Consider the following 13,940-nt stretch of genomic DNA (forward strand, 5'->3'; position numbering starts at 1 on the left):
ACTGAAAATCAGTGTGTTAATTTATATGTACTTTTGCTTCATTTGCTGTTTATAATATCCACTCGGGATTTCTGTGTGGTACAGCAGTTCATGTCAAGCACTGAAGAAGTCTTTTTAACAATTTTTCTTTATATGTTTTATCAGTTAAGAAAAGTGCTTTTAGTCCTCATCTCTAAAGAACCACTGCATAAAAGTGAGGACGAAAACAACAGGAGGTTAAAAGCAAAGTGTGTCACTCAAACGCAACATAAACCTGCAGTCGATTTACCAGTATGCGCTCATGAAAAAGGTACAGATTCGATTACGGTCTGAGGCATGTGGAGGTGGGAAGAAAGAGCACAGCAGGTGAAAGAAGAACGTACACAACAAAACATCCAAAAACCACCGGTCACATTGTTTCATTCTGTTGCTCTTTTTTTTTTTTTTTTATATGATGACCTTTCTATTCAGAATCCCTGACACACAAATACACACAGATACACATGCCCCTCTAACCACTATTGACATGCATCTAACCCGTTTGGACTCACAGAATATTTGTTATCTTGTTGTCAGTACGGCACTGACAGACACTGCAGCTTAACGCTGCCGCGCCTCGTTCGGGGAACAATCTGATCTTTGTCAGGTAATCCATTGAAATCATTACATCCACAGAGAAACACTCGACAACACGCAGCGCTTTAGACGTCAACAGGAGGGAAATGGCCGATCGATGGTGCTTATAGGACACAAATTCAGCACAGATTGTCTTAAGGAGTTTTATGGCCGCGTTATGAGAGATGCTTGGTGCTGCTTGTCAGACGGACGGTTGAAAAACGCAGCCTCAGGACGGGGCGGAGATGAGCACACCTGTTGCACACTGACTGCAGCGGAATACATGCATACAGATGTGAATCCTCCCCGTTTGGGTCTGTTACGTCCACCCACACTGAAGATAGATGGAGGAACGGACCAGCCAATTCCTGAGGAATCCCAAGAAATAATAGCTCCCTTTATTGCCCATGCTTGTACAATACTGCTGCTTTTTTATGTGCAATCAGATTCAGTTTAGTGGCCTTCGCTACAATCCTCGCAATATTAAACAGAAAGCACTTCATCATTCCTTTGAGTGGCTGCATCAGATATGGGCAGATCCTATATGTCTGTACAGGTGAAGATCGTAGTTATCCAGTACCTTTCTGAAAGATACATTCGAGCATTCATTTATCCTTTCTCTCAGGTGAAACCCCCTCATTGTGCATAGCCTCAGTTATTCATTCAGCTTCATGTTTGCCTGAGGTTACACAAGTTACTGTATTAATGTCTGAGCACATCTTTCACACACATTTCACACTGTCCTTAAATCCATTTTCAGTAGTTCAAGTCAATAGTCATCACCGCTCCATGCACAGGCAGATAGGCCGCTTGAATACTGGATGGCTTTTGCGTTAAAAACAAAAGATGACAGTGATTTTATCACTTGCCCGTCAAAAACCAACCTCTTTTTACCTCCTGTAGTGCGAGAGATGACTGGTAAGTCTTGCTGAAGGAGAAAGAAAAAAATCAATCTATATGTGGAAAAAAATTCTCCTGTGTTGTCTGGAAGTGATATTTGCTTTTGTACAGAAAGGTACAAGCCTGTTGCTATCTTGTGAAGCCCAACATGTCAAAGGCGAGGTGCAAGAACTAGTGAAAACAGGGTGCACAGGCCGTTCCCTTCAGCGTCGTTACAGTGTTGACAAGTTGTCCTGCTGGTCAGCTGTGCGGCTGCAGGTTTCTTCAGTGTTAAGCGGTTTGAGATTATATCTGGTGTTGAGTGACTGACCAGTGAGAGTCTAGCACATTTTAATACACTTCAATGAAAGATTGAAGCGCAGAAGCTACGAAATCTAGTAGTTAAATGACTAGTTTCAATTGTATTGTCAAACAAATATATGAAATTGATGGTCGCCTTTCATATCTAAGTTAGTGGTACAATCCTCACCTTCATCTATCCATGTGACAAAGTGTCAACTATAGGAAAATGCTACACAATATGAAAGTCATTTCACTCATATGTTGTGAAGATCTGAATGGCAAACTGTGGCTGTGTTGATTAAACTCATATTAAATTACGATCGTCAGCCATTTTTCCAATCTGTGGCAGCTGTGGAAGGTTCCACAGATTCTAATGGTCAGTCAACTCACCCAAAAGTGTCCATCGACTGCTGACCTGAAAACAAATGAGCCAATGTGGGATTCATAGAGACGCATGAATGTTGAATGAGATCACAGAATTATTCAGAAACATTAAGCAGGGGCTCAGGTAATGAGCCGTACATTCACCAATCATGACCACAAGTAATGTTCTAACCTTCATAAGTGAATTAAGGTCAAATTAATGCACAAACATCAAAGAATTAGCTATAGATTAATGGAAACACATCAATCATCCAAACGATTAGAACAACAGGAAACAAAGGAATCTTCTAGTGTAAAAAACTAAGTTATGTGCTTTCCTGATGTTTCGGCACGCTTAATTTTTTTTTAATTTAGAGTATTTGTAAGGAATCTGGACTATAGTAGATAGAAAAGCTTGCGAGCCAGCCAGTTTTGAGACGCTTGAGCGTGTTGCCTCGGGGCGTTCTTATTTTTTTCTCTGTGGAGTCTGTGAACCTTCAACTCAAAACTCTAATGTACCAGCTGAGGGCAGATCACACACTGACCTTAAAGTCTGTTTTTAAAGTCACCATTTGGTTTTTTAAGTGGCAAACAAAACGAAATAAATAGATCAAAAGAAATAGATGATAGATAAATAGATTTCATGTGACCTTTACCATACGGATTATCTGCCAGACTGAACTAATCTCAAACAACCCTAACTGTAGTCTCCTCCGAAAACATGTCTTGACCTCACACTCTCACATGCACACACACACTCACATGCCCACACTCAGATGCACAAATATTTATTTGAATTATTGATCTTAAGAACCCTCCAAAGACCAATTTTCCGTCAGGAGGACTCAGAAATAATGAAAATCGTAGCGAGGTCAATATGGGGAGGGTGAAACCTGTCAAGGCAAACACAGGAAGTTGGAGCCTGCACTAACTGGAATCAATTCTATAGGTGATGGAGAGAATGAGCAATTACCAGAACACAAAGGGAAAATACCGCAGTGTCAAAAAACTGTGAGCAGTAACGTTTTGCATTCACGCTGGACTCAGTGAGTTCAAGGCGCAAACACTTACTGTGTTCACAATGCGCTTTGAAGCACTTCATTCAGCGTCATCTTGTGAGACGCAGTTGGGAAGCTGGGGCCACGGCAAACCGCGTCCGCAGCTCACATTTTTAATGAGCTAAAACAGACTCGGGTAGAAGTTCATTACCTATTAAATCACAATGCCAGCAGCTTGAGTACAGGATGTGTGTGCTTAAGGGAAGGCCCAGATTGCCCCGAAATTGTGTTTGCTTTAGTCTGACACTTGTTTAAATGACTCCATGCGAAAGAGATACACAGGGTTTGTGTTTGCGTCCATGTGAGCTGGTTGTGAATGGAGGTCGTGACTGTTTAAGAGTCTGCTGGTGTCAAGGCCTGTTTCAAGAGGGAAGGTATTTATTGTATTGAGCAAATGTTTGTTTACTCAAGTTTATTTGAGGAAGCGTTCAAGATCGATGATCCCAAAAGTTTTTATTTGTTCTTTAACTTTGTATGAAGTGCAGTGAATGGACTTAAAAAGATCTTTATTTTGTGTCACTGACAATTGCCTTTAACCACAATTCTGAGTTTTCTTGTCAGTGAAGATAACGTTTTGGTCTGGTCGTAAATTTGGGGTCCAAAAAAAAAATTGTGATCGATGAGCCAGATCCCTGCTGGCACTGCATGATGAATATTACCAAGTATTATTTGTGTCATTGGTTTTCAATAAGGATGGCTTGTGCTTATACTTTTAAAAATGATGTTTTCTACTGAGGCAAAGAATGATACTTGACTGGCACAACTGAAGAGTGTTTTTATCACAGAATGTGCACAGACACATTACACACAAGGGTTTTGCCACAGTTATACCCAGAGCTAATATAGCATTTTTATATTCCTGCAGACTGTGAAAATCCCTCTTCTCTGTTGCAGAAATTGCTGGAGCAGCGTCTGTGAAGAATGCTTTAACAGTGGGACGGTGCTCTTGCGTGCATGTGGCAGCGGTAGCGGCACGGCGTACCTGACCCCGGTGTGTGAAAAGCATCAGTCAGGATCTACCCACAGGTGACACTTTCACTGTTATTTCAGACAGGTTAAGTGTCACACAGAGACAGCTTGATCCATGACTGCTCAAAACGGCTCCAGCTGTCGCTTTCATTAGAGCTTGTCAAATCCAAACGCATTAGAGCTAGGAATGGGCCCACCTTAAAGAGAAGTACTGGTTCACTCCATGTCTCACTAAAAACTGGTACATCAAGATGAACACAGACTTTTCCCTGTCACAATTTCACTTAGAGCTGAAACATGTTCTTACTCACTCACACCAATAAAAACACTTGATTCAGTCTGATAGTAGACCCGGGGAGCACAAAAACATGAGGGTTTAGAACTGATGAAGACATAATATGCCAAGAATCCATAACCATGCTGCTCAATACATAAAAATGTCCCAAAAGAAATATCTATACCACTCAAATTGCAATGATGGACTGAATTGTCAACATTTGGTTGCCTTTGCCACTGATTCATGACCAATAAATGTGCTGTAAGATATCGTTCTTCATGTCAGTATTGAGCTTTTCACTGCAACAAACGTGAGAATGACTCCAAAGAGTCCAAAGGATAAAAGAGGCAGTTTCTAGAGTGTCGATCTCATACTGCCTGCAGACACTGGTGACGGCTTTCAGAGCTTGTGCCTCTCTGGATGAAAGAACAACCTCTTGACTGACAATTATTGACAATGCCAAAGGTTGTACTGTTTAGAGTCAAGGTTTCCTTCCCTGAAGTGTCTGACAGGCAAATTCCTGCTGCTCACTATTGCAAAAAAGATATAATTTGTTTGAGTTTTTTTGCATTTTACTTGCATTACTGTATTCATATATTTGTATATGAATCGAAGTAATGACCAATTTCATGATATACAATGAAAATAAATTTTTTGGAGTGAACACAGCTTAAATACAATAACAGTAAATGATGCTACATGACAATGGGTACAGCTCAAAGCTTTTTATGCCTATACTTCTTACAGAAAAGGAGAAAAGAAAAAATAAACAAAAAACAAACAACCCAAGCAACTTATGCAAGGAAACTCACTGACTAAGAAGTCCGACCTTGTCACACAAAATCAACATTTCATTTAAATCCAACAAACATTAACAATATGTAAGTTCCATGGTGTGATTTCTGATTCTGCTTTTACTAGACTTTTTGAGCTGGATCCACAGTGTTGTTGTTTTTTTCATTCGCAGTTGGAAATAATCTTTTTCTCTTCCTTCAGCCGTGACAACATAAGATCGATTTGTTACTGATGGTATGAATGAAAATTCTATTTATGTTCTCTGTGTTGTCAAACTTTGAGATTGATTAGGGAGACCTGCGCTGGCAGCAGACATGAGTTAAAGTGGATAAAACAAATCTGAAAGCATATATTAGGTTAAATAGAAAACTTAACACATAAGAACATTTTACGTTTCAGACCTGAAACTGTGCAAAGCATCACAAAGTGGAAGACGCTGTCATTTCAGTGCTGCAGTTTATTACAACAGTATTCTTTTTGTCACTAGGCTGATTATCAGCAGGAAACACTTAACGGCAGATTATCAGAAAATGCAGACGACATTGAACATGCCATGCGCAGGTAATTAGCTACGATAGTGCTTCGGGATTCTGGGACACATGTATTGAGACACGCTAATTAAATCACCTGAGACGGGAGCTTAACTCTAAATCCTGCAGGTACACCTATAGCAGCAGAGAGCGCATAATGGAGCACAGCAGCTATTTAGTGATTTTTTTCCTCACTTCAAGATAAGACATAGACCTGAAGACAATATGTGTTTAAACAACTTTTTTTTGCTCATGCCGTAATTCACTTTTCTCTTGTTAACATGAACGTTTTGTAACATCATGATTATCTGAATCAGCTGAGGTTTCAGATGGAGTAAAATTACAGAATATATTCCCTCATCTCCATGTCTCAGTGTCAGACGAGACTTGGGGTCATAGGAAGAAAGGCATTCTTACCTTTCTTTTAGCCCGGAGCTGTCCATGATAATTATCAGACGAGTCTCCAGGGATCTCGCCCCCCCAGAGCGTCACTCCTACAATGGTGTAAGTGATGCCCATCACCACCAGAGGCAGTAAGTAGACCAGAACTGCCAAAATGATATGATACCTGTTGAAGGAATCAGACAAATAAATGATCTACGCAATATAAGGTGCTATTTAGTATAGTATAGTATAGTATAGTATAGTATAGTATAGTATAGTATAGTATAGTATAGTAAGTTAATAGCTGTTGGGTTGTAATTTCTATAGGGTTGTGTTGGTTTAAAGTTACCTTTGTATCATTATTATATAGACCTTCATAAAGTTGTTAAGATGTAAGTTAGTGAAGCTGTGTTGAGTACTGGCTTCAGTCGACTGGTATGTCTCCAAGCTAATGTCAATTAAGCTATCTCGTCAGGCCATCTCACTGAGATACACCTGTATAATTAAAGGTTAAATACTTAAAGGGGCTGCATCAAGCAAAATTCACTTTTTGTATGTTTTAACCTTGTTATACAGTTATGTACTCACCAAAAAGACCCCCAAAGCATATTTTTCCTTCGTGCCTGCGTGTATGAGCTTTCCTCATGTTTCTGCTGCTCAGAGAGGCAGCCCCTCCCACACCCGTGAAAACTCTGTGCTTCCCACGTTGACGTCACACGGTGAAGATGGCTCCCCTGAGCCCCCCTCCCGCAGGCCCTCGGCAATCAGCGTTGCTGCTTTTTGTAACTCCGATTACGGAAATAAACTTTAACCATCGTCTGAAAGCAACAATCAAGCAAGAGCAAGAGTTTGAAGGGTCTGCACTTGGTGAGTTTCTCACAGGAAAAGACGTTTTCGCGTGTCTTTGCATGTAGAGAAGCTAGAGCTAAAGAGCTAAAGCTAGCCAGCGTATTTGTTTTGAAGCGCTGATTGGTTGAAGTACGCTGTCAGTCAAAGTCCACAGGGGGAGAGGCAGGATTTTCAGTGAAACAGAGCGTTTTTTCTTCCGGGTTTCAGAATTAGCCCCAGAAAAACGTTTATTTCACACAAAATTACTTTAACTTAGCACCAAAAATAAACTATTACCATCTTAATGCCATTTCTAGGGTTTGGACTAGCTAAAAAAGCATGATACAGCCCCTTTAAAAAAAAAGGTTATGAGGAATTCTATTCTATGGAATTGTTGTGGGTTTTTTTTTTTTTTATTTTAGTGGTGGCTGCCATGATGGTGGTGCTGCAATGTGGGATATTTAAGACTTAAACAGTTGATTTACTGGTTTATTTTGATGCTCCAATGTTGATAGTGTTATTGGTGGTTATCTTTTTTTGTGTTTGGTTGGTCTTAATGTCGGACCAGGAGGTGTTGTGGTCTTGCTGCTGTTACAGGTCAAGGCATGTTGGAAAAAAAAGCTCCTGTAAATGAAAGCCTGACACTCTGTGACCAAATGCCCTTGCAGTATTTTTGCGAGCTCTGTAGAATTTTATAAGTATTAATTGTTGTGAGACTATATCTAATCAAGAAAATAATAAAAAAAAAATTGTATTATTAATAAGAAATAATTATTTATTAGCAACCCAACTTACTGGGTTGAAAGAACCCAGCAGTGTAGTCAATGTGAACTTAATTGGGTTGTTCGAACAACCCAATTATATTACATTAAGGAAACCAGCCAAATTTGTTGGGTTAAATTAACCCAGTGTGTGTTTGGTCCAATATTAAACCAGCGCTGGGTTGGGAAACTACCCAAAATGAGTTGTTTTTAAGCTAACAGTTTTAAGTGTGCAGTGGTACATAAATACGACGATGCAATCTGTCTCACACAGGCCACACTCCAGTATGATATTATCAAAGCCATATGAATAAGGTTAGGGGATGAAAAATGGGACTCAAGTTGTCATGTGGGATCATTCTCTTCCTGGCTCCATTGAATTAGATCCACAGCACCTCAGGAAGGGTCCTCTGTAATGCCGCCAACACTGATCGACCCACCTCAATTTCCAAAACGCACATAGATTGCTTTTAAATGAGATCGTTTGTTTTCTTGTGATTATTTGCCTATTCACCACGGCATGAGACAGTGATACTCCACTCCACAGTTATTTGATATTCTAGTGGTATTTTGTACATTCTTTTGGGAACTGAGGCTCCAGTTGGGCTAATTTTCCAGTTTTTTTTCTAAAATGAAGCGTCCCTGTGGGTTTTGGGCAGTGTCATGCAGATGTTGATAAATTCCTGTTCCTGATGCATTTTTTCTGACATCTGTGGAATAACGTCAAGCCATTACCATGTAGTGAACTCAGCTCACTTTCAGTTAGTTCATTCAGTGAACAACAGAATTCCTTCATCCTTAACTTTTTTTGGCAGTGCCTAAATTTTCTGGCACAACAATAATGAGAGTAATTGCACATCAGTGGGAACTCAGTCCTCGATTTTTCTTGGCACCTGTCGCAGAAACACACTGAGGATTTAAATAAGCAAGCCTGATTTAAAAAATGACTGAAACCCACTACAAAGTATTTTGTAGAAACAATGCTTCAGCAACTTATCACAGTTACCGACTTTCTTGCTTTGACTTGGAAAAGATGAATGTTGGTGCAACTTGAACACACAAAGCGTAAAGTTCTCTACAAGCAGTCAGACAGCGAACCGACACAAGCCAGTTGTTATTTTCTTATGTCGTCCTCAGCTTATAATCATTGATTAATTTCTTTTTATTATTATTATATTATATTCACTTTTAAGAGCCATGAGAATCTAAAGAAGTTAAGTTGCATGACAACTGAAAGTGGTGCACCAAACCTGCTTCTGCTGACATATTTCTTCTTGGTGAAAACAAGGAGATTATTCTCACGTGAAGATGTGATCTTTCATGCGAGGCCAGGCCACATAACAGAGGGTCTTGTGGGGCAGAACTTTGACGGTGGAGAAGTAGCAGGGTGGGAAGGCCAGAACCACGGCCAGGCTCCAGATGCAGATGATGACCCCCATGGTGGCCTTTCCAGACAGACGAGGCTTCAGAGGATGGATAATGGCCATGTACCTGCAGCAAAGAGATTCAAATGAATGCATCATGATTATGTCAGGAATCTGTACTGAAACCACAGACCTTATATGGAAATATATTACTCCATTAAGGGATGTTTCCAAGGCTAAACAGCTTGTTGCTATTTGATATAAAGCATGATCTTCTGTATGTGAAGCTTCTGAATGTGAGCTCTTCAAATGTGTCACCATTCTGTAAGACTAAATCCTCTACCTTTGAGGGATTTCTCATATTCCCATGAGCAAATTCAAACAGTTTTACAAGGGGAAAACAGAATCGTCTGAAATGCGAACAATTTTGTGACATGAGTTTGTTGCAGACGATAAATGTTAAAATACAACTTTAACCTTTTTTTTTCTAATTGAAGTTATGATTCATTTTCCACAGCCAGCCTGCCCGCGTCTGATAAAGCAGCGTTGTTTAATATTCAGGGAAAATCATGGGCGAGTCATTCCAACAAACATTGATGACATTCTGTTTGAACAGCACAATAAAACAGGGGAACCTGGCCAGGAAGGGACGAGCCACATGAACCCACTCGGGATGCAACGCAGCTTTTCCAATTGCAGATCACACAGGCTTAGCGGTGCTAATTCAGTCACTTTAAGATAGTAAGGAATCGTTTGACGATGGACACGTTATCCACCGCGGTGTCCTATCGCCTTAGTGAGCGATTCCTTCGACTTATAAAATCTTATTGAGCCTTGTAGGATGTCCAATCAAGTATGTGCCGAGTTAGTAAGGCTCAAACAAGCAGGCACAATGACTCCTGATCAAATCTCCTGAAACACAGTCACACTTGAATGAGCTCAGGAAGGCAGGATTTTGCCTATTTGCACACACACACACTCACACACACACACACACACACACACACACACACGCACACACACACACTTTTGTATTCACACATATCAATGGACTTTTTCCTCAAATCACTACATCAGATCAGCTTCAGTAAATCTAAGAAGAAGTCACTTTTTGATAAGTGTAGTTTTAAAAATGATAATGTAAATAGTGAGTTTTAAAAAAAGTTGCACAGAGAAGTGTTGAGACAGCACACTGTTTTGACATCAGGCCACGATGGGATGACATTGCTGAGCAATCGCCGGCTCTATCACCACCTGGTGTTTAACCAGCAGAGGACTTCCAGTGTGAATAGTGACACATTACGCAAACAACCACTAAATGCCAAGTGTCGGCTTGAAATAACCTCAGAAAAATCATCAAATCTTTCAGCCACACTCTTTTCCTCTTCTGAAGCATCAGACTAATACTGTGAGTTGGCTTTCCTTTTGTTCTTTCAGCCTGGCTGTTGATGCTAACACCACGAGGAATAAATGTTACAATTCATCACCGTTAATACTAAACAAAACAATGGTCAGTGCTACCTTTCACACAGAAACACGCGCTGCTCTGAGTGCAACGCCCAAAGGAACGCACAGCGGCTGGGAGAGTTAGCAGGAAAGGACATGTTCACAGATGATCGCGAACTGTGGCCTCGTGCCATTTCAAGACATCAGAGCGGAGACAGCACCACACTGGGGTTACGGGAAGCATGACCGGAGGTTACAGCTACATCATGTAGGTCATGCCAATGTTCTCTTTCTCAGTGCACACATGACAAACCTGAATGGACACTACAGAGCAAAAATACAATTGCATCAAAGTTGCTGCAGCAAGGCCAGAATGGGCACAGCCTTGGGGGTATGCGCTGTTCCATTTGTGTGTAAAGGAGATGCACTGGAGGAGAAAAACACCTCACACTGTATCAGCTCCACATTGTGACACATATGTGCACGCTACACACACTGCATTTGCTTAGAGCTTTGAAAAGCCTCTGCTCTTTGTTATGTTCAGTCTTTGGCTGCTTCGCTCATCAGTTTAATCCTTTTATTCAAACATTATGACGTTTGATGCTCCACTGATCGGTATCAAAGGACGGCTAATGGTGCAGAGTGCACCTACACTGCTGAAATCCACAGGGGCAGTCAAAGAGGAACAGGTGAAGGAGCCATGACAGAAAGCAAATATATGAAAGCAAAGAGCATAAATAGTCTGAGTGCATGTGACAGAGAGCAGGAGAGTCAGAGGAATGACTTATCATTTCCAGAGTCTTTCACCGCAACACAGACTCCGTTAACAACAGCTTCAGCCTCTGATTCATTGGCACTGAAACGTAAAATTAAATCTGTGGAATAGGTCCTTGGTGGGTGAGATGGCAGTCACCCTGCTGAGAAGCCGCCTTTCCTGCACAATAATGCAAATCATAAACAAGTACGTACTGACGTCTCCAGGGGAAATGCAAATAAATGCACACTTAAAACAGCAGGAAGAACAAACTATGACTGAATAATGTGACGATAAATCTAAAGAATGCAGCAGTGGAATGTAAAATAAACAGACTTCATGGAAATGACTCCCTATATGAGAGGCATGAGTTGATATAAATGACATCAATTACAAGAGCTTTGCCAAACAGAGAGCAATTTGTTATCAAGCAAGCCTTTATATGGAGTTGAGATTTTTTTTCTCTAAGGCACAGTCTTCCATCACTGCTGGAGGAACACAGCAGTCAATGAAACACAATGCTTCTACAGATGGAACAGTAGGCTGTACCCAAAGAAGGAAAGCAAAATTAAATTGTGTAAATAAACATTGGTGAGCTAACTGATTTAGTAAGAAGAGATGTGTTTTTTTTTTTTACATTAATTGTAACCTGAAATATTCATGATTTATCTTCCATATTATTCGTTTCGATGAATGAGAATATATATAAAAAAGGTTTGTTAAAGGTTGAAAATGAGCAGATTTCATGCCTCACGGCTAAAAAAGCTTTCAGTTTTATGCAAAATAACATTGGTGGGTTTTTTTTTCTTCATACTGATTTTTAAAATCATATTTATGTAGATGAATTAACAAAGCTACTCTGGTTGAGAGAACTTGGCACCACTGACTAAATATTATTCTTGCAGTGTTTACCTGTCCACAGCGATCGCGGTCATGGAATAGATGCTTGCAAACACGGACGTTATTGGGAAGAAGTTGTGGAATTTGCAGTAGGCTTCCCCGAAGTACCAATCCCCGTGCAGACCGTAGATAAAGTTTATTAAAGTGTTGAACGCGGCCATCGACGCGTCGGAAAACGCCAAATTGAGCAAAAAGTAGTTTGTGACCGTCCTCATGCGTTTGTGTGCAAGAATGATCCAAATCACGATGAGGTTTCCGAACACCGCCACCGCCAGCACGGAGCTGTAGGCGACCGACCAGAGAGCGACGCGCCACGGCGGCTGCACGAACTGGTTGGTGTAGTTCGTGGTTAGGTTTGATCCGTTGTGTGGAGCTGCCATCCTCTTCTCCTTTTCCTCTCCTCAAGTAGCGGGTAATGCTGTTTTTTTTTATTGCTCGACTCTACTTATTTGAGGTGCAAAGCTGGAAATCTCGCTCGAGGAATTGCGTAAAGGCGCCATAACGCGCGAGTTAAACGCGCATCATTTCAAGATCCCTATCTGTAACCCTTCATGCACTTTTTCACCTCGAAAGTAAATAATGCAGAGAAAGTGTAAGCGAATCAAGTATCCTCCAGCGCCTGTTGAATGCGGGGGGTGAAATAACAGCCTCTCCTCCTCCAGCAGCAGCAGCAGCAGCAGCGGGCAGGGCGCCGTGCGCACTCAGTGACGCACGAATGGCACACATAGTGAAAGAGATTGATTGATACTCGTGGATGCAGCTTTAAACTTCATGAATAACACATGGTCCCCTCTGTGTATCTCCGCAGTTCATAATCAGTCTGCCTCACTTTGCGTTTTTTTTTTTTTTTTTTTTTTTTATCCCCGCGTTTATCTCGCGTCAACCGCATTTCAGGTTCCTCCACAGGATATTGGAACATTGCAGGAAGCGCACCTCTCATTTGTTGTCACGCACATTTACAGCCATGATCTGGGACGTCATTTTTCAACATTAAACATCTCTGTGGTTCATTTTCCCCCTCTCTCTCTCAATTATAATTGTCTTAAATCAGCTCCACACTCCACTGGAAATGATGGTAAAGTACAGTGCTTCATCCCATCGCTGGCAGAATGGCTGTGATCCTGCTCCTTTTCTGTCAAACCCACATTCACAGCTAACGTCCTGAAGTTGCCCCCAGACATCCCACTATTCACATCAGATAAACCTCCTTCTTCTGTTTGCATTTGCCCTTAGTGCTCCTGTAACCTCTGCATGGGTTACATTTACACGCCTTTCATGACTGATCAGATCTAATTAGCCTGATACAGCTCCTCAGCAGAGGAGAGGATTTCTCACTTTACAGACAGGGGCCCATCAGATAGTTTCACTCTTTGAAGAGATACAATACTGCTTTCCAGTCAGTAAACATCTTATTTCATCCTCAAATAGATATTACACCAACCGTAACCTCAAAACTTTTAATAATAATAATCCCTTATAGGGTAGTTATTCAAGCATTTGTAGATGAAGAATTTCAACACATTTTGTGTTATGGAAGAGAACATTTCAACACCTTTTTCACATTTGTGCCTTTCTATAGTCAGTTTTATAAACACAACTACACATTATGTAATGACAAAAACATAAAGCTTACCACAACGACAGTGTATTTTAAAATTCATAATAAAAAAAAAGTCCAAATAAACTAAAATGTTCACGGGATGTCTCCAAAAAGCTTCCTCGACTCCATTTTATA

The 13,940-nt window shown here is 40.8% G+C and overlaps 1 protein-coding gene across 1 annotated transcript in view; it reads right to left on the reverse strand.

Annotated features, from left to right (window-relative positions):
- Positions 1-12,806, reverse strand: part of LOC115390045 (neuromedin-K receptor-like) — a 29,837-nt gene extending 17,031 nt beyond the window's left edge. The window contains exons 1-3 of the mRNA XM_030093703.1: positions 12,218-12,806; positions 9,044-9,232; positions 6,186-6,336 (exon numbers count right to left, since the gene is read on the reverse strand). Coding sequence (XP_029949563.1) covers positions 6,186-6,336; positions 9,044-9,232; positions 12,218-12,585 — 708 coding nt within the window. The 5' untranslated portion in view covers positions 12,586-12,806. The remainder of the gene's footprint in view (positions 1-6,185; positions 6,337-9,043; positions 9,233-12,217) is intronic.
- Between the last annotated feature and the right edge of the window lie 1,134 nt (positions 12,807-13,940).

The sequence above is a fragment of the Salarias fasciatus genome, chromosome 6 (assembly GCF_902148845.1).
Source record: "Salarias fasciatus chromosome 6, fSalaFa1.1, whole genome shotgun sequence".
Taxonomy (NCBI): Eukaryota; Metazoa; Chordata; class Actinopteri; order Blenniiformes; family Blenniidae; genus Salarias; species Salarias fasciatus.